General features: G+C 45.9%; 1 protein-coding gene across 8 annotated transcripts in view; it reads left to right on the top strand.

Moving 5' to 3' along the window:
• Positions 1-19,515, top strand: part of LOC134739258 (cytospin-A-like) — a 177,432-nt gene that overhangs the window by 75,226 nt on the left and 82,691 nt on the right. For 7 of the 8 annotated variants that reach the window (XR_010125866.1, XM_063662787.1, XM_063662786.1 and 4 more), the window contains 2 exons: positions 1,912-2,056; positions 6,010-6,123. Coding sequence is in view for 6 of the 8 variants with exons in the window: in XM_063662787.1 (XP_063518857.1) it covers positions 1,912-2,056; positions 6,010-6,123 (259 nt within the window). In the remaining 2 variants the exon portion in view is untranslated. Of the gene's footprint in view, positions 1-1,911; positions 2,057-6,009; positions 6,124-18,877; positions 18,987-19,515 lie in introns of all 8 variants that reach the window. The other variant, XR_010125867.1, reaches the window with a different exon arrangement.

The following is a 19,515-nucleotide window of genomic DNA, read 5'->3' as shown; positions in this document are numbered from 1 at the left end:
CCCTTTATATAGCAATCTTGGTGAAACCAGCAGCTGTGACAGCATGGGGTGGGGAAAAGACACTAGGCTTTGGAACAAGGCTGACACAGTTCAAGGCCAGACCCAGCTGTTTCTCACGTCTCTGAAAACTTGGGTGCTTTAGCTGTTCCAAGCTTCTCTCTCTTCTTTTTTTTTTTGGAGATGGAGTCTCCCTCTGTCACCCAGGCTGGAGTGCAGTGGCATGATCTCGGCTCACTGCAACCTCCGCCTCCTGGGTTCAAGCTATTCTCCTGCCTGAGCCTCCCGGGTAACTGGGATTATAGGCGTCCGCCACCACGCCTGGCTAATTTTTGTAATTCTAGTAGGGACGGGGTTTCACCATGTTGGCCAGGCTGGTCTTGAACTCCTGGCCTCAGGTACTCTACCTGCCTCGGCCTCCCAAAGTGCTGGGATTACAGGCACGAGCCACCTCGCCTGGCCCAAGCTTCTCTCTTATCTTTGAAGCATAGATGTAATAATAGTACTTATTGTGATATATTTATTTTCTTAAATCCTTTTATTCTAAAATAAAGCCTACCTTTAAAAAAATTATTATTATTTTTATTTATTTGTTTATTTGAGACAGAGTCTCGCTCTGTCGCCCAGGCTGGAGTGCAGTGGCAATAGCTCACTGCAACCTCCGCCTACTGCGCTCAAGCGATTCTCCTGCCTCAGCCTCCTGAGTAGCTGGGATTATAGACGCCTGCCACCATGCCCGGCTAATTTTTGTATTTTCAGCAGAGACGGCGTTTCACCATCTTGGTGAGGCTGATCTCGAACTCCTGACCTCATGATCCGCCTGCCTCGGCCTCCCAAAGTGCTGAGATTACAGGCATGAGCCACCGTGCCTGGCTAAAAAATTTAATTTTTATCAGAGATGAGTGTCTCACTTTGTTGCCCAGGCTGGTGTCAATCTCCTGGCCCCAAATGATCCTCTCGCCTTGGTCTCCCAAAGTGTTGGGATTACAGGCATAAACCACCGTGGCTGGCCGAATCCTACTTTTTGGAACACAGTCTTGTGCCACATAATGACATATCAACCACAGACCACATATATAACAGTGGCCCCATCAGATTAGAATACTGTATTTTTACTGTATTTTTTCTATGTTTAGATATGTTTAGAGACACAAGTACTTACCGTTGTGCTACCACTGCCTGTCTTATTCAGTACAGTCTCATCCTGTGCAGATTTGTAGCTGAGGAATAATAGGCTGTACCATCCAGCCTAGTGCATAGCAGGTGATAGCATCCAGGTTGTGTAAGTCACTCTAGAATGTTCCCACAGTGCCGAAACAGCCTAATGAGTTTCTTAGAGCGTATCCCTGTCGCTTAACAATGCATGACTGTAAATAATTTGCGATTGGGGACAAAGCATCTTTTTATTTATTTATTTACTTATTTTTTGAGACAAAGTCTCACTTTTTCGCCAGGCTGGAGTGCAGTGGTGCGATCTTGGCTCACTGTGACCTCCGCCTCTCGGTCTCAAGCGATTATCCTCCCTCAGCCCCCTGAGTAGCTGGGATTACAGGCACATGCCACGATGCCTGGCTTATTTTTGTGTTTTTAGTACAGAGGGGATTTCACCATGTCGGCCAGGGTGGTGATTTCTTGACCTTGTGATCCGCCCGCCTCGGCCTCCCAAAGTGCTGGGATTACGGGCGTGAGCTACCGCGCCTGGCCGGGACGAAGCATCTTTTATTTGGACCACAGCTTCATGGGAGCTTCTGCTCTGTTTTCTTGTTTCACTGAAAGATGAAGCCTCAAATATGGCTGTGGTCCTGAGCCAGAGAAGATGCTGTAGAGAAAAGCATTCTGTGAAGAGTGGACAGACATGAGCACAGCCTTGATGTGTGGGCGTGGCCTTGATGCATGGGTCTTTCTTTCCCACAGGTGCTGGAAGTGGCTGAGATGCTGCGGTGGAGGGGAGGCCAGGCCCCGCACTGTCTGGCTGGGGCACCCCGAGAAGAGAGACCAGAGGTATCCTCGAAATGTCATCAACAATCAGAAGTACAATTTCTTCGCCTTTCTTCCTGGGGTACGTGCAGGCAGGGACCATGTTCTTTTCTTTTTTCAATCACAAATACATGCGTTGGTACAGATGTTATGTCATGTCATGTCATATTATTTTTTAGACAGAGTCTCACTCTATCACCCAGGCTGGACTGCAGTGGCGCAATCTTGGCTCACTGCAACCTCCGCCTCCTGAATTCAAGCGATTCTCCTGCCTCAGCCTCCCGAATAGCTGGGATTACAGGCATGTGCCACCATGCCTGGCTAATTTTTGTATTTTTAGTAGAGATGGGGTTTCACCATGTTGGCCAGGCTGGTCTTGAACTCCTGACTTCAGGTGATCCACCCACTTCAGCCTCCCAAAGTGCTGGGATTACAGATGTGAGCCACCTTGCCCGCCAGTACAGTCTTAAAAGACTGAGTTCCCTGTGGCAGATGTCGGTGACTTTTCTGTGCCACCTTAGTCCCTGGTTGTTCATCTTCCCTGGGTTCAGCACTGGGTAGTGGCGGGGTTGGAGGTGGGGTGGGGTGGAGGGGGCACCTGCCTTCTGTCTGCAAGGCTGTGTGACCCCACCTGCTCAGTTAGAGTAACTTCATATGTATTTGGTGTGCTAAGCCTAAGAATGAAAAAGACATTCTGGGGACCTAGCATTATGACCAAAACAGCAGAAAAGAATGTCAGCAGTGCTTAAATTTCCCCCCACCATGACACATGTAGTCAGTATTGGCAAGTTGGGAGATAATAGCTTAGAGGAGAAAAAATAAAGATGGCATTTTAATTTTGCCATCTATAGAGAGAATTTTCATTAATATTTTTGCTAATAATAAATGTTTCTGGTGGCATAACACTTCCACGTTAACTTACACTAATCCATAGACATGTACTCAGCAAACCTTTCCCCCAACATGCACATAAATTAAATATCTATTTTTATCCAGCACGGCCTCCAAACACACACCACTTGACTTTGAGAAGCAACAGTAGCAATCAGCTCCAAAACAGAAAGGAACATAATGGCAGTGTTAGATATTGAGTGGTAGTACAGACGCACAAATCTATTACATAGTCGGGTTCAAGGTCAATTGGAATTTTTTTTTTTTAGAGACCAGATCTCACTGTCTTGCCTGGGCTGGAGTGCAGTGGCATGATCAGAGCTTATTGCAGCCTCAGACTCCTGGGCTCAAGCCATGCTCCTCTCTCAGCCTCCCAAACAGCAATTTGAATTTTTTTTTTTTTTTTTTTTTGAGATGGAGTCTCACTCTGTCGCCCAGGCTGGAGCACAGCGAGCCATCTTGGCTCACTGTAACTGCGCCTCCCGGGTTTGAGCAATTCTCCTGCCTCAGCCTCCCAAGTAGCTGGGATCACAGGCACCCACCACCACACCTGGCTAATTTTTTGTATTTTTAGTAGAGACAGGGTTTCACCATGTTGCCCAGGCTGGTCTCGAACTCCTGACCTCAGGTTATCCACCCACCTTGGCCTTCCAAAGTGCTGGGATTATAGGTGCCCAGCCATGAATGTTTTTAAGGGTGATTTTGACTATATTCATTGCCATGAATGTGACCAGCCATGAATGTTTTTAAGGTTGATTTTGACTATACTCATTGCCAGTTTCCTCAACTCTCCCCAACTCTCAGTACCTTAAGTGAGGAATAGGTTTATTCTCATTCATGGAAAGTCTGATGCAGACTGGGCCACACTCCTCCATTTCCTGGCTATGCCACCTGGAATATGTGGCCACCAAAGTCACCAGGGTGGCGCAAGAGGCACCAATGGCTCTTAGCTGCCTTAGCCTCAAGGAGACACAGTACTTCCATTCATTACCTATTGGCCCAAACTAGTCATGTGGTGTCAGTCTGACTCTCGGGTGCATGCCAATGGTCAGAACCACACTAGCACCCAGCTGCTCCTCAGGGGAAGATTTGACTGTGTTATTTTATGGAATTGAGGTCATATTGTGGACATAACTTTTTTTTTTTTTGAGACAGAGTCTCCCTCTGTTGCCCAGGCTGGTGCACAATGGTGTGATCTCAGCTCACTGCGACCTCCACCTCCTGGGTTTAAGCCATTCTCCTGCCTCAGCCTCCTGAGTAGCTGGGATTACAGGCGCGTGCCCCCACATCCGGCTACTGTTTTTATTTTTTAGTAGAGACGGGGTTTCACCATGTTGGTCAGGCTGGTCTTGAACTCCTGACCTCGTGATTCGTCCGCCTCGGCTTCCCAAAGTGCTGGGATTACAGGCGTGAGCCACTGTGTGCGGCCATGTAACTTTTTAAAAATTATTTTTTATTTTATTTTATTTTTTGAGATGGGGTTTCACTTTATTTTTTGAGGTGGGGGACTCACTGTCACCCAGGTGGGAGTGCAGTGACATGATCTCGGCTCACTACTATCTCCACCTCCTGGGCTCAATTGATCCTCCCACTTCAGCCTCCTGAGTAGCTGGGACTGCAGGTGCATGCCACCACTCTTGGCTAATATTTGTATTTTTTGTAGTGATGGGGTTTTACCATGTTGCCATGGCTGGTCTCGAACTCTTGAGCTCAAGCAATCTGCCAACCTCAGCTTCCCAAAGTGCTGGGATTACAGGCACGTACCACCACGTCTGGACATGACGTGGATGTAACTTTTTTTTTTTTTGAGATGGAGTTTTGCTCTGTCACCCAGGCTGGAGTGTAGTGGCGCGATCTCAGCTCACTGCAATGTCTGCCTCTTGTGTTCAAGCGATTCTCTTGCCTCAGCCTCCTGAGTAGCCTACAGGTGCCTGGCTAATTTTTTTTATTTTTGTAGAGACGGGGTTTCACCTTGTTGGGCAGGATGGTCTTGATATCCTGACCTCATGATCCGCCTGCCTCAGCCTCCCAAAGTGCTGGGATTACAGGTGTGAGCCTCTGCGCCTGGCTGGACATAACTTTTTATCTTTCTTTTTGCACTCAACCTTATAGCATAAGCATTTTCCACAAAAACCTCCTCCTAAACAACAAAGCAAGACTCCATCTCAAAAAAAGAAACAAAGAAAAAAGAAATAACACAGTCTGGACGCAGTGGCTCAGGTCTGTAATCCCAACACTTTGGGAGGCTGAAGTGGGAGGATCGCTTGAGCCCAGGAGTTCAAGGCCAGCCTGGGCAACATAGGAGGAGACCCTGTCTCTACAAATAGCAAAAAATTTAACTGGGCATGGTGGTGCATGCTTGTGGTTTCAGCTACTTGGGAGGCTGTGACAGGAGGATTGCCTGAGCCCAGGAGTTCGAGGCTGCAGTGAGCTACGATCACGCCACTGGACTCCAGCCGGGTGACCGAGCAAGACCTGGTCTCAAAAAGCAAAACCAAACCCCAAAACACACATAACATAGTTGATGCCCCTGTGTGCCCCTCCATGTTAGATTTTACTCCTTCCCCAGGAAGTAACTACTCTTCTGAATTTGGTGTTTACAATTTCCATGTATAAATTATTTACTCTTTCTTTTACAAATGATACTTTTATTACCCATGTATGTTTTTCTAAACGACATATGGAAGTGTTTAAGCTCTATGTGAAAAGTATCATGTAAATTGTATTCTAAAGCAGGAATTTTTATTTTTATTTTATTTTTTTTAATTTTCGAGGCAGAGTTTCGCTCTTGTTGCCCAGGCTGGAGTGCAATGGTACGATCCGCAACTTCCTCCTCCCAGATTCAAGCAATTCTTCTGCCTCAGCCTCCTGAGTAGCTGGGATTGTAGGTGCCTGCCACCACGCCTGGCTAATTTTTGTATTTTTAGTAGAGACAGGGTTTCTCCATGTTGGTCAGGCTGGTCTCGAACTCCTGACCTCAGGTGATCTGCCCGCCTCGGCCTCCCAAAGTTCTGGGATTATAGGTGTGAACCACCACGCCTGGCCGCAGGAATGTTTTTAAATGTTATTCATTTCCCGCCAAATGTTCCAGATCTCATCAGACAAGCCCTGAGTGTCTTTCTCTGTTGTCTCCCTCCATTCCAGGTGCTGTTCAACCAGTTCAAATACTTTTTCAGCCTCTATTTCTTACTTCTTGCCTGCTCTCAGTTTGTTCCCGAAATGAGACTTGGTGCACTCTATACCTACTGGGTTCCCCTGGTAAGTTAATTGGCATTGTTTGTTCAGTAACCTTAGAGATTTGGAAACAGAAAGTTCTTTGTTTCTCTCACTCAGGCATCTGGAATGGGATGGTGGCCTTGTAAGGGAAAGGATGCCCTTAGGCCAACACATTGGGAGTCTCTGGGACTTTAACGTTGAAGCTCCATTTCATATATCGCCTGGATCAAACTATAGCAAAGCCTGTGCCATTCATTTATTCATTTAGCTGTTGGGTCTTGCATTATCTCAACAAGGATTTATTGTATGTTTATTGTATATGGCACAAGTCTAGACTCTGGGAACACAGTGGCAAATGAGAAAGACAAATCCCCTGTCCTCATGGATTATATCACAGGTTGAGCATCCCAAATCCAAAATCTCAAATGGTCTAAAATCTGACCAGGCATGGTGGCTCATGCCTGTAGTGCTAGCACTTTGGGAGGCCGAGGTGGGAGGATTGCCTGAGGCCAGGAGTTTTGAGACCAGCCTGGGCAACATGGTGAAACCCATCTCTACTAAAAATATAAAAATTAGTGGGGTGTGGTGGCATGCGCCTGTAGTCCCAACTACTTGTGAGGCTGAGGCAGGAGAATCGCTTGAACCTGAGAGGCAGAGGTTGCAGTAAGTTGACATCACGCCACTGCACTCCAGCCTGGGTGATGGAGAGAGACCTGCCTCAAAACAAAAACAAAAACAAAAAATTCCAAATAAATAAATCTAAAATCTAAAACTTTTGAGCACTAACATGGGACTCAAAGGAACTGCTCACTGGAGCATTTTGGATTTCAGATTTTCGGATTTGAGATGCTCAGCTGGTAAGGATGGCGCAGATGTCCCCCAATCTGAAAACATCTGCAATCTCAAACACTTCGGCTCCCAAACGTTCTGCCTCAGGGATGCTCACCTTGTATTTGAATTGTTTCCTGGGATCACATTTTCTTTTTATCCAGTGTAGAGTATTTGAGTGTGAGGGGTTGGAAAAGTAGCAGAATCTATGCTTTTGTGCATGTGATGTGTAGCAGAACCAAGCAGCCCCTCTGTTCCTTCCCTCGCCTCCTTTTCTTTCTCCATTGATTTGGCAGATGGTGGTTGAGCACCTGCTGTGTGCCAGGCCCTGTGCTGGGTTCTGGGGGTGCAGCAATGAACAGAGTAGACAAATATTTCTGCCCTGTGGGGCTGACATTCAGAGGGGATAGACAATAAACCAATAAACGAAATTGTTACAAATTGTGAAAAGTGCTCTGAAGTTAACAGAATAAGGTCGTAGGACAGATGGGGTATCCCAGATACGTTTAGTATTTTTTTGCATGAATGAAGGTGAAGGGTAGGAGATGTGAAGGGGCAGCCTTAGCCTGTGTGGCTGTGAAAGGCCTCCTGAGGTGTGATGAGAAGGAGGAGAATATTCTAGGGGGCAGCGATGCAAAGGCCCTGTAGCAGGCATGTGCTTTTAGAGCATTTGAGAAACAGAAAGAGGTCCAATGTAACTGAGCTGTGGAGAGGGCAGAATGGATACCCTGTTTTCTCCAAACTGAGGTATTATGAAATGCAGTTGCTGTTTATATTCTCAACAAGTGGGACCCAGGGGGAACACTTGGATTCTCTGTTCATAAATCTCATTAACATTTTTATTTTTATTTATTTATTTATTTATTTATTTTTGATATGGAGTTTCGCTTTCGTTGCCCAGGCTGGAGTGCAATGGCACAATTTCGGCTCATCTCAACCTCCGCCTCCTGGGTTCAAGCGATTCTCCTGCCTCAGCCTCCCAAGTAGCTGGGATTACAGGCGCCCGCCACCATGCCCAGCTAATTTTTTGTATTTTTAGTAGAGATAGGGTTTCACTCTGTTGGCCAGGTTGGTCTCAAACTACTGACCTCAGGCAATCCACCTGCCTCGGCCTCCCAAAGTGCTGGGATTATAGGCATGAGACACCGCGCCTGGCTCTATTTTTATTTTTAATTAAAGAATTTGCTTTTAGGCCAGGCACGGTGGCTCACACCTGTAATTCCAGCACTTTGGGAGGCCGAGATGGGTGGATCAAGAGGTCAAGAGATCGAGACCATCCTGGCCAACATGGTGAAACCCCGTCTCTATTAAAAATACAAAAATTAGCTGGGCGTGGTGGCGAGAGCCTGTAGTCCCAGCTACTCAGGAGGCTGAGGCAGGAGAATTACTTGAATCCGGGAGGCAGAGGTGGCAGTGAGCGCCACTGCGCTCCAGCCTGGTCAACAGAACGAGACTCCATCTCAAAAAAAAAAAAAAAAGGAATTTGCTTTTGGCCAGGCTGTAGTGCAGTGTGCAATCATAACTCACTGTAGCCTTGAATTCCTGTGCTAAAGGAATCCTCCTGCCTCAGCCCCCTGTGTGGCTGGGACTACAGGTGCATGCCACCATGCCTGGATAATTTTTTTTAATTCATTTTTTTTCCTATAGGTTATTGGGGTACAGGTGGTATGTTGTTACATGAGTAAGTTCTTCAGTGGTGATTTGTGAGATTTTGGCACACTCATCACCCGAGCAGTATACGCTGAACCCTATTTGTTGTGTTTTATCCCTTGCCCCCCACCCACTCTTTCCCCCAAGTCCCCAAAATCCATTGCATCATTCATACGCCTTTGCGTCCTCATAGCTGAGCTCCCACATAAGAGTGAGAACATATGAAGTTTGGTTTTCCATTCCTGAGTTACTTCACTTCAAATAATAGTCTCCAGTCTCATCCAGGTCACTGCAAATGCTGTTAATTCATTCCTTTTTATGGGTGAGGAGTAGTCCGTTGAATATATATACCACAGTTTATTTATCCACTGGTCAATTGATGGGCCTCAATCTCTACTAAAAATACAAAAAATTAGCTGGGCATGGTGGCGGGCACCTGTAATCCCAACTACTTGGGTTGGTTCCACGATTTTGCAATTGTGAATTGTGCCACTATAAACATGTGTGTGCAAGTATCTTTTTTGTATAATGACTTCTTTTCCTCTGGGTAGAACCCAATAGTGGGATTGGTGGATCAATGGTAGTTCTACTTTTAGTTCTTTAAGGAATCTCCACACTGTTTTCCATAGTGGTTGTATTTACATTCCCACCAGCAGTGTAGAAGTGTTCCCTGTTCACACCAACATCTACTGTTTTTTGATTTTTAGATTATGGCCATTCTTGCAGGAGTAAGGTGGTATATCGCATTGTGGTTTTGATTTGCATTTCCCTGACCATTAGTGATGTTGAGCATTTTTTCATATATTTGTTGGCCATTTGTGTATCTTCTTTTGAAAATTGTCTATTCATGTCCTTAGCCCACTTTTTGATGGGATTGTTTGTTTTTTTCTTACTGATTTGTTTGAGTTCTTTGTAGATTCTGGATGTTAGTCCTTTGTCAGATGTATAGATTGTATAGATTTCTCCCACTTTGTGGGTTGTCTGTTTACTCTGCTGACTGTTCCTCTTGCTGTGTAAAAGCTCTTTAGTTTAGTTAAGTCCGAACTATTTATCTTTGTTTTTATTGCATTTGCTTTTGGGTTCTTGGTCATGAAATCCTTGCCTAAGCCAATGTCTAGAAGGGTTTTTCCAATGTTATCTTCTAGAATTTTTATAGTTTCAGGACTTAGATTTAAGTCCTTAATCCATCTTGAGTTGATTTTTTGTATAAGATGAGAGATGAGGATCCAGTTTCATTCTCTTACATGTGGCTAGCCAGTTATCCCAGCACATTTGTAGAAAAGGGTGTCCTTTCCCCCACTTTAAGTTTTTGTTTGTTTTGTTGAAGAGCAGTCGGCTGTAAGTACTTGGGTTTATTTCTGGGTTCTCTCTTCTGTTCCATTGGTCTATGTGCCTATTTTTATACCCGTACCATGCTGTTTTGATGACTATGGCCTTATAGTATAGTTTGAAATCAGGTAGTGTGATACCTCTAGATTTGTTCTTTTTGCTTAGTCTTGCTTTCACTGTGCAGGCTCTTTTTTGGTTCCATATGAATTTTAGAATTGTTTTTTCTTTTTTCTTTTTCTTTTTTTTTTTTCAGATGGAGTCTCGCTCTGTCACCCAGGCTGGAGTGTAGTCGTGTGATCTTGGCTCACTGTAAGCTCCGCCTCCCAGGTTCATGCCATTCTCCTGCCTCAGCCTCCCGAGTAGCTGGGACTACAGGCGCCTGCCACCATGCCTGGCTAATTTTTTTTTTTATTTTTAGTAGAGACGGGGTTTCACCTGTGTTAGCCAGGATGGTCTCGATCTCCTGACCTCATGATCCACCCACCTTGGCCTCCCAAAGTGCTGGGATTACAGGCATGAGCCACCGCGCCTGGCCCAAGAATTGTTTTTTCTAATTCTGTGAAGAATGATGCTCTTGGCTAATTTTAAAGTTTTATGTAGAGACGGGATCTCATTATGTGGCACAGACTCATCTCCAACTCCTGGGCTCAGGAATCCACTTACCTGGGCCTTCCAAGGTGCTAGGATTACAGATATGAGCCGACATGCCCAACTTATTAAATTTTTTTGACTAAGAGAAAGTTGTAAACATAAAAAAGATTTAGGCTCTCCTTAAAGAAACAAAAACAATAAGCCTTTTTGCTGTGGGCAGCAGGTGAGGGATGATAAAGATTTGGTGTAGAGGTGCTTATGGAGCGGAGGAAGCCAGATGCTCAGGGACCAGGGAGTGGGTGTGCATATGCCGTATGTGCCACATTATCAGACAAGTGACGCCAACAGCTCTTGCCCTGAGAAGAGGGGAAGGGAGGTCATTTCTTCCACACAAGCAATGCAGGTGCTTCTGGAATGACAAGAATAGTTCTTTTCTGCTCTGAGTCATTTTGGGGTGAAGTAGCATCCTAAGAGCTAGAGCGGCCCTTCATCCAAGCATCCCTCCCCCTCTGATAACAGACATTCCTGCCTGTGTCAGGTGGCATGCTTAACCAAGTGCCAGGTGATGCCTGCGCCTTTAAGCACTGATATTGTGATCATCAGGAAACGATTTTTGTTTTTGTTTTTTTGTGAGACAGAGTCTCACTGTGTCGCCTAGATTGGAGTGCAATGGCGCAATATCAGCTTACTGTAGCCGTCACCTCCCGGGTTCAAGCGATTCTCATGCCTCAGCCTCCTGAGTAACGGGGATTACAGGCACCCATTACCACACCCGGCTAATTTTTGTATTTTTAGTAGAGACGAGGTTTCACCACGGTGGCCACGCTGCTCTCGAACTCCTGACCTCAAGTGATCCGCCCACCTTGACCTCCCAAAGCTGAGATGACAGGTGTGAGCCACTGCACTAGGCCTAGGAAACTGTTGGCTTTACCTTATAAACTGAGATGCCCTAGAGCTGGGCTGATGCAGTAAAGTCATGGGAGAATGAGGAGCTCCTGTCGGCTACTCCGCCCAGTCAGGTACAAACAGGGACCAGGAGTTGCCAGACCCAAGAGTTACAAACTCTATAGTTTTATGTGAAATACTCTAACTTCATTTTAGTTTTTTAGTTCCATAACTGTTTACTATATACTTATATAAAAATCAAACCATAAGTTACTTTAACAAAGTTAGTCTACAATGTATATAAAATATCGTTCATCATATTGCCTTTTATTGGTTATCTTTTTGAAGTGTAGTTATTTGAAAGGTAGTACATTCACATGACTCAAGAAATATACAAATGTTCCTTTTGAAGAGTCTACTTCCATCCAGTTTTGCTTTCATTTCTTGTCCTTCCCTCCAGAGTTGCTTTATGAACAAAGTACAATGAATAAAAATTCTTACAACTTTCTTTTTATTGATTGACTCATTCAGAGTCTCACTCACTGTCACCCAGGCTGGTGCAGTGACATGATCTGGGCTAACCGCAACCTCTGCCTCTCGGGTTCAAGTGATTCTCCTCTGCCTCAGTCTCCTGAGTAACTGGGATTACAGGCGTGTGCCATCACGCCCAGTTAATTTTTGTATTTTTAGTAGAGATGGGGGTTTCACCATTTTTGGCCAGGCTGGTCTTGAACTCCTGACCTTAAGTGATCTTTTTGCCTTGGCCTCCCAAAGTATTGGGATTATAGGCATGAGCCACTGTGCCCAGCCCGTTTCTTCTTCTTCTTTTTTTTTTTTGAGACAGAGTCTTGATCTGTTGCCAGGCTGGAGTGCAGTGGTGCGATCTTGGCTCACTGCAACCTCTGCCTCCTGGGTTCAAGCGATTCTCCTGCCTCAGCCTCCCAAGTAGCTGGGACTACAGGTGCGTGCCACCATGCCCAGCTAATTTTTGTATTTTTAGTAGAGACGGGGTTTCACCATGTTGGCCAGGATGGTCTCGATCTCTTGACCTCTTGATCCGCCCATCTCGGCCTCCCAAAGTGCTGGGATTACAGGCGTGAGCCACTGCACCTGGCTCATGTTTCTTTTTAGGAAAAAAATAAGATACACATAGTTTTTAATCATTTTTAAAAATTTTTAGTATATTTTTCTCTTGATTTTTAAACATCAACAACTCATTAATAACAATTAAAAGCAGTATGTGAATTGGACCCATCCCTTTTCCTTGTGGTCTGTATGTTCAGGCTGTCCCTTGTCCTCTCTGCTCTTGTTGAAGGTGAGGGGCTTTCATATTACCTCACCCCTGTGCTTCTGAGCTCAGGAGGCCCCTCCCTGGCCCCCAGCAAGGAATGCTCCAGACGCCATCTCTCAAGCCACATCTCTCTCTTTTTTTTTTGAGACAGAGTCTCACTCTGTCGCCCAGGCTGGAGTGCAGTGGTGCAATCTCAGTTCACTGCAACCTCTGCCTCCTGGGTTCAGGTGATACTCCTGCCTCAGCCTCCTGAGTAGCTGGAATTTCAGGTGTGCGCCACCAAGCCCGGCTAATTTTTGTATTTTTAGTAGAGATGGGGTTTCATCATGTTGGTCAGGCTGGTCTCGAACTCCTGACCTTGTGATCCACCTGCCTCAGCCTCCTAAAGTGCTGGGATTACAGGCATGAGCTACTGCGCCCGGCCTCTTTTTTTTTTTTTTTTTTGAGATGGGGTCTTGCTCTGTTGCCCAGGCTGGAATGCAGTGGCACGATCTCGGCCCACTGCAACCTCCGCTTTCCAGGCTCAAGTGATTCTCCTGCCTCCATCTCCCGAGTAGCTGGGATTACAGATGTGTGCCACCACACCTGGCTAACTTTTGTAGTTTTAGAGACGGGGTTTCACCTGTTGGCCAGGCTGGTCTCGAACTCCTGGCCTTATGTGATCCGCCCACCTTGGCCTCCCAAAGTGCTGGGATTACAGGTGTGAGCGCTCGACTCAAGCCACATCTATTGAATTATCTTAAAAGCCAGATCCTGCCATTCTCTCTGCCCCCTACCCCTCCAAAGCTGCTCCTGTTCACTGTTCTTTTTTCAAATAGAAAAGATCGCATGATATTGGAGAAATATTTAAAGCACCAAAACAAACAAACAAACAAAACCCACACACACATATAGGGTGATGAAAATCACCTGTGTAGCTACTACCCTAAAATATCCCATTTATGATTCTGGTGTGTTTCCTTCCAGTGCCTTCTTACTTATGCATGTATTTTATGTACACTATAACATACCTTACATTAAATCATATATATTCTGCAGATGCATGTTTTATAGATTTGGGATCCCAAGGTGTCCTCGAAGGCAGCCACGTGTCTCTCCGTCTCCCTGCTTTTTATATCTCAAGCGTGATGTGTAGTCTGGTCTCTGCCACCTCCCCTTATCCATTGCCCTGGCTGCAGTAGAATTCCACATGTGAGCAGCTCCTGGGAGTACAGACATGAGCAGCCCTGCAGCCTCATTTACACTATAATTGGCATGCATGTTGGGAGGAGACCTTAGCCATGTTTGGCATACATTTTTCCTTTTCTTTCTTTCTCTCTTTTTTTTTTTTTTTTTTAAGACGGAGTCTCGCTCTGTCACCCAGGCTGGAGTGCAATGGCGTGATCTCGGCTCACTGCAGCCTCCACCTCCCGGGTTCAAGTGATTCTCCTGCCTCAGCTCCCCAAGTAGCTGGGATTACGGGCATGCACCACCATGCCTGGCTAAGTTTTGTATTTTTAGTGGATACGCGGTTTCACCATGTTGGCCAGGATGGTCTTGAACTCCTGACCTTGTGATCTACCTGCCCCAGCCTCCCAAAGTGCTGGGATTACAGGAATGAGCCTCCACACCCGGCAATTATGATTTTTTAAAAAATTTATTTCCACTGAGGCCTTCTCTGCCCCCACCTCTGCTGTCTCCTGACTGGCCTGTTTTCCCTTTGACTATAGCTATTCCCTTTGACTATAGCTATTAATAGGTATATTAATATAGCTTGTTTCTAGGTTTTGGCGCTTCTAGCAGTCGGTCTCCACGTTGTAGGCCCTTTTTAGTCAGCTTTTCCTGTGATGGCTAAGTTGGGGGATATTTGTCTTGTATTTTTCCTCTCTTTCCAAGAACTACAGAAAAAAGGGTTTGGGGTGAAAAATAAATTAGCATCTACTTCTAGGTGACCATAGCTGATTTCCTTAATAGATTTTTATGTAGAGAGTCAATTTTCAGTTCTTGGCTAGAAGACATTTCCCACTCTGAAAGTTGCCTCATTTCAAACCCAGCTCTTAAGTGCAGCAGTTCTGAATGAGGGCTGTGGAGCCAAGTGGTTTGGGTTTAGCTCTTTTTTTTTTTTTTTTTTTTTTTTGAGACAGAGTCTTGCTCTGTCGCCCAGGCTGGAGTGCAGTGGTGAGATCTCAGCTCACTGTAACTTCTGCCTTTCAGGTTCAAGCGATTCTCCTGCCTCAGCCTCCTGAGGAGCTGGGATTACAGGTGCCCACCACACCTGGCTAATTTTTGTGTTTTTAATAGAGACAGGGGTTTCACCATGTTGGCTAGGGTGATCTCGAACTCCTGACCTCAGGTGATCTGCCCACCTCGGCCTCCCGAAGTACTGGGATTACAGGTGTGAGCCACGACAGCTGACCTGGTTTAGCTCTTAATTGCGCTCTGAGAAGTCGTGTAATTTGAACCAAGGCTACTTTTCTGAGCCGCAGTTTTGTCATCTGTAAAAAGGAATGACCCTTTCTACTGCCTTCGTTTGTTGGGAGGTTTAAATGAATTACTGCAAGTAAAAATGCTTCATGTGGCTGTATAGAATTCTCAGGAAACATTCTGATTTGAATTTTTAAATTCTGCCACTAATGACATGTTTTTCATTGTTCAGAGTAAGTTTTAATTTTTTTCCCCCTGAGACAGAGTCTCATTCTGTCGCCCAGGCTGGAGTGTAGTGGCTCAATCTCTGCTCACTGCAACAACCTCTGCCTCCTGGGCTCAGACAATCCTCCCGCCTCAGCCTCCTGAGTAGCTGGGACCATAGCACGAGCCACCATGCCCGGCTATTTTTATTTTATTTTTTTCAGTTTCAGGTTTCTATTTTCTTTTGTAGAAACCGGCTAATTCTTTTTGTAGTTTTGTAAAGATGGGGTCTCCCTATGTTGCCCAGGCTGGTCTCAAACTCCTGGGCTCAAGTGATCTTCCCGCCTCAGCCTCCCCAAATGCTGGGATTATAGGTGTGAGCCACCACACGCAGCCATGTTTTAGCTTTTAATAAGTTTTTTCTTGGTACTAATATATTAGGGGAGAAGTAACTCAGGAGAGCAGAAATAATCTATAACATTATATGATGACCAAATAAATGTAGGGTATTTTTGTATTGAGATATAATCTGTATACCCATAAAATACACAGATCTTCAGTTTTCAATTCATTGAGTTTTGACATTTGTCAGCCTCCACATAAATACCACCTCAATCAAGATATGGAACATTTCCATCACCCCAGGAAGTTCCCCAGTGCCTGTTCCTATCACCCCACCCACCCCCACCACCCCAGGCAACCGCTTTTCTGATTTCTATCTCCCATAGATTAGCTTTGCTTTAGTGAATTTATTTTTGAGGTACAACTTAACAAAAGAGGCTTGCACTTTCAGAGTTGCTTGTCTGAGTTGTCACTGCCTATGATTCTTCACCAGCTCCGACAGCTGCCTCCTTCAGCGGCCCCCCTTCCCCCGCCCATTAAAGCTTCTTTCTAAATATCTGTGAATGGATATTAAGGACCTCCTAAACTGGATGGTTCATTTGCATCTCTTTGTAAAGCAATTTCACCAGCCTGGCCAACATGATGAAACCCTGTCTCTAGTAAAAATACTAAGGCATGGCATGGCCACTAGGATTAATGAGAACTGTGTGTGTATATGTGGTGGGAGACGTGATAATTTAGGAGATGGTATTTATTTGCAGCAGGGAGGTTAGTGAGCGGCTCCTGTCTTTGTATGAGCACACACTTTCCATGAACATCAATGGGATTTAGCCAGGCCCACGCAGAGAGAAATCGAAACTGGAACATTCGAAAAAACAAACAACAACAACAACTTGGGTTTTGGCACAGAACAACAAAATAGCAGCCCTGCACACCGGGTCTGTGCTCCTCGCAGAACAGGTTTTCTCTCACTCCCTATGTGGTCTGGTTATGCTTTGATTCTGATATGTACCAGTTTCTTTTGGCTGCAGTGTGTACTTTACATCTGATTGGAAACAGGAGTAATCCTTTGATTGTAAAGATGTATGGGTGTTGGGAGGAGTTTCATAAAGCAGCACATCTCTGGATAGATTTACATAAGAGATTTAAAGTCCTTTGAATCAAAGTTAATATATTTCACAGGGTAAACAGTATGAAAGTGAAATTCTCCAAGAACCACAACTGCTAACCCTTGGGTGGTTATGCTGACCGTATTTAAAAAATAACTGTCCTGGCAAGCTTTAAAAGGGGATGGGGGAGGGATGACAAGGAAAATGAATGACTGTAAGCACATAAGTAAAATGAATGAATGATTTTGGCTTTATTGATTACAAGAGGAAAAAAATCTAGATTGGAAGTAGATTCTGCTATGGGTGACTCCCTCCACCCAACCAGATTTTATGAGTTGGGGTTCCCAACTCAGAGGAAGGTTGGGGAAGTTTTAAATTTTTATTAGTTTCTACTTATGCAATTAATACTTTAATAGAGTTTCCTTATAAAAACTTAAAACAGCTGGGCGCAGTGGCCCATGCCTGTAATCCCAGCATTTTGGGAGGCTGAGGTGGGTGAATTGCGTGAGCTCAGGAGTTCAGGACCAGCCTGGGCAACATGGCAAAAACCCATCTCTGCTGGGCGTGGTGGCTCACGCCTGTAATCCCAGCACTTTGGGAGGCCGAGGCGGGTGGATCACCTGAGGTCAGGAGTTCAAGACCAGCCTGGCCAACATGGTGAAACCCTGTCTCTAGTAAAAATACAAAAATTAGCTGGGCATGGTGGTGGGTACCTGTAATACCAGCTACTAGGGAGGCTGAGGCAAGAGAATCGCTTGAGCCCAGGAGGCGGAGGTTGCAGTGAGCCGAGATGGTGCCACTGCATTCCATCCTGGGTAGCAGAGTGAGACTCTGTAACAACGACAACAACAACAACAACAACAAACCATCTCTACCAAAAATACAAAAATTAGCCAGGCATGGTGGCACACACACCTGTGGTCCCAGCTACTCCGGAGGCTGAGGCAGGAGGATCTCTTGAGCCCGGGAGGTGGAGATTGCAGTGAGCCAAGGTCATGCTACTGCACTCCTGCCTGGGTGACAGAACGAGACCCTATCTCAAAACAAACAAAAAAACCCTGTAATCCCAGCACTTTGGGAGGCCGAGGTGGGCGGATCACAAGGTCAAGAGATCGAGACCATCCTGGCCAATATGGTGAAACCTGGTCTCTACTAAAAAGACAAAAATTAGCTGGGCATGGTGGTGTGCATCTGTAGTCCCAGCTACTCGAGAGGCTGAGGCAGGAGAATCACTTGAACCCGGGAGGTGGAGGATGCAGTGAGCCGAGATCGAGCCACTGCACTCCAGCCTGGCGACAGAGTGAGACTCCAACAAACAAACAAAACAAAAATCTGAGGACATTACAGATAGGCTGAAGCTCCTTTCAGTCCCTCCCTGTCCTGATTCTAGTCTCCTTCCTGGTAGAGAAATCTAACCTGTAGTTAAGGAAATTGGAAAACATTTAATTGTATAGAATCTTTGTTGCTATTTATATGAATGGGGTTCTAGTGTATGTCCTGAAAGATGGATTTTTTCCACTTGGCTCTGTGAATGCAATGGATGTATCTTATTCTGTTTAACTGTTGCCTGGTGGTCCCTCTTACTGGCTCCATCCACCTAAGTTTCTCTAGATACAGTGTCAGTAAAGATTAAGATTTCCTACATTTCAGTTCCCATTTATCACTTAGTAGCTTTATGTCTTTGGGCAAGATTACTCAGCCTCTCTGTGCCTCAGTTTCCTCATCTGCATGGGGATCTCAGTTATAGGAGCATATCTCAGGGTTGTTGTGAGGATGAAGTGCACTTCCAATAGTGCCCAGCACATGGTGGGTGAGAGACAGTGTTAGCGGTCACCATTGCTTGCTTGTGGAGGGACAGTTTGAGTGTTCCTGTGTGTGTCACCCTCTCCCTGAGGTGGTGAATATGGACTTGCTTGTGCGTGTGTGGCAGTGAGTGTTTCTCTAGGATAGTGTTTCTCCAGGTTGTGTTCGGGAGTGCGTGTTCCCTAAGACAGATTCAGAGAGGGGGGCTTGCAGCGGCGTGTGCATTTGGAATAATTCACAGGTCCTGCCCCCCTGCCCTCTCAAGTGGCCTCTCGCCTTTTCTGCCCCTGGCACCAGGAGGGGATGGTTGGCTGCAGCAGGGCTCACTGCCTGTAGCAAGACTCATGTCGTCTCTCTGCAGGGTTTCGTGCTGGCCATCACTGTCATCCGTGAGGCGGTGGAGGAGATCCAATGCTACGTGTGGGACAAGGAAGTCAACTCCCAGGTCTACAGCCGGCTCACAGCACGAGGTCAGCCTTCTGGCTCCTGGGCCACAGGGTTGCAGCTCAATCACGGGCCGTTGACAGTCAGGGGAGAAGAGTTCAAGGCCCGGGCCGCGGGTGTGGGAATGCCACGTGGCCGAACAGTCGCTTGGTTACTCCAGCACCAGGGAGGCCTCCATCTGCCCTGGATGACAGGTTGACGGGGTCCCACCAGGCCCTGGCGGCATCCACAGGCCTCTTGGTGTTGGTCTTGTCAAATAACTACGTGTCATCAACCTGGAATTACATTTTGTGTGCTGGCATCCCGGCTGGCTAATCCCTTTCCCTTTCTGCCGGCCGGCTGAAGCGGGGAGGAGGGCGCCCCTGCTGTTCACATGGGAGGCTGCAAACCGTTTTCAAAGATACTCTTTCAGCAGTGATTAAACTGTTGCTAGTTTACTTTTTAGAAAGGCAACCGATTTAGGTAAATAACTGCATCCGTGAAGATTTCTTTGAAGGCATTTTATAAATTCTGGAAATTGAGGCCTGCAGAGCATGGAGTCTGATCCAAAAATAA

The sequence above is a fragment of the Pongo pygmaeus genome, chromosome 23 (genome assembly GCF_028885625.2).
Source record: "Pongo pygmaeus isolate AG05252 chromosome 23, NHGRI_mPonPyg2-v2.0_pri, whole genome shotgun sequence".
NCBI lineage: Eukaryota > Metazoa > Chordata > Mammalia > Primates > Hominidae > Pongo > Pongo pygmaeus.
This window is presented reverse-complemented; position numbering and strand designations above follow the sequence as displayed.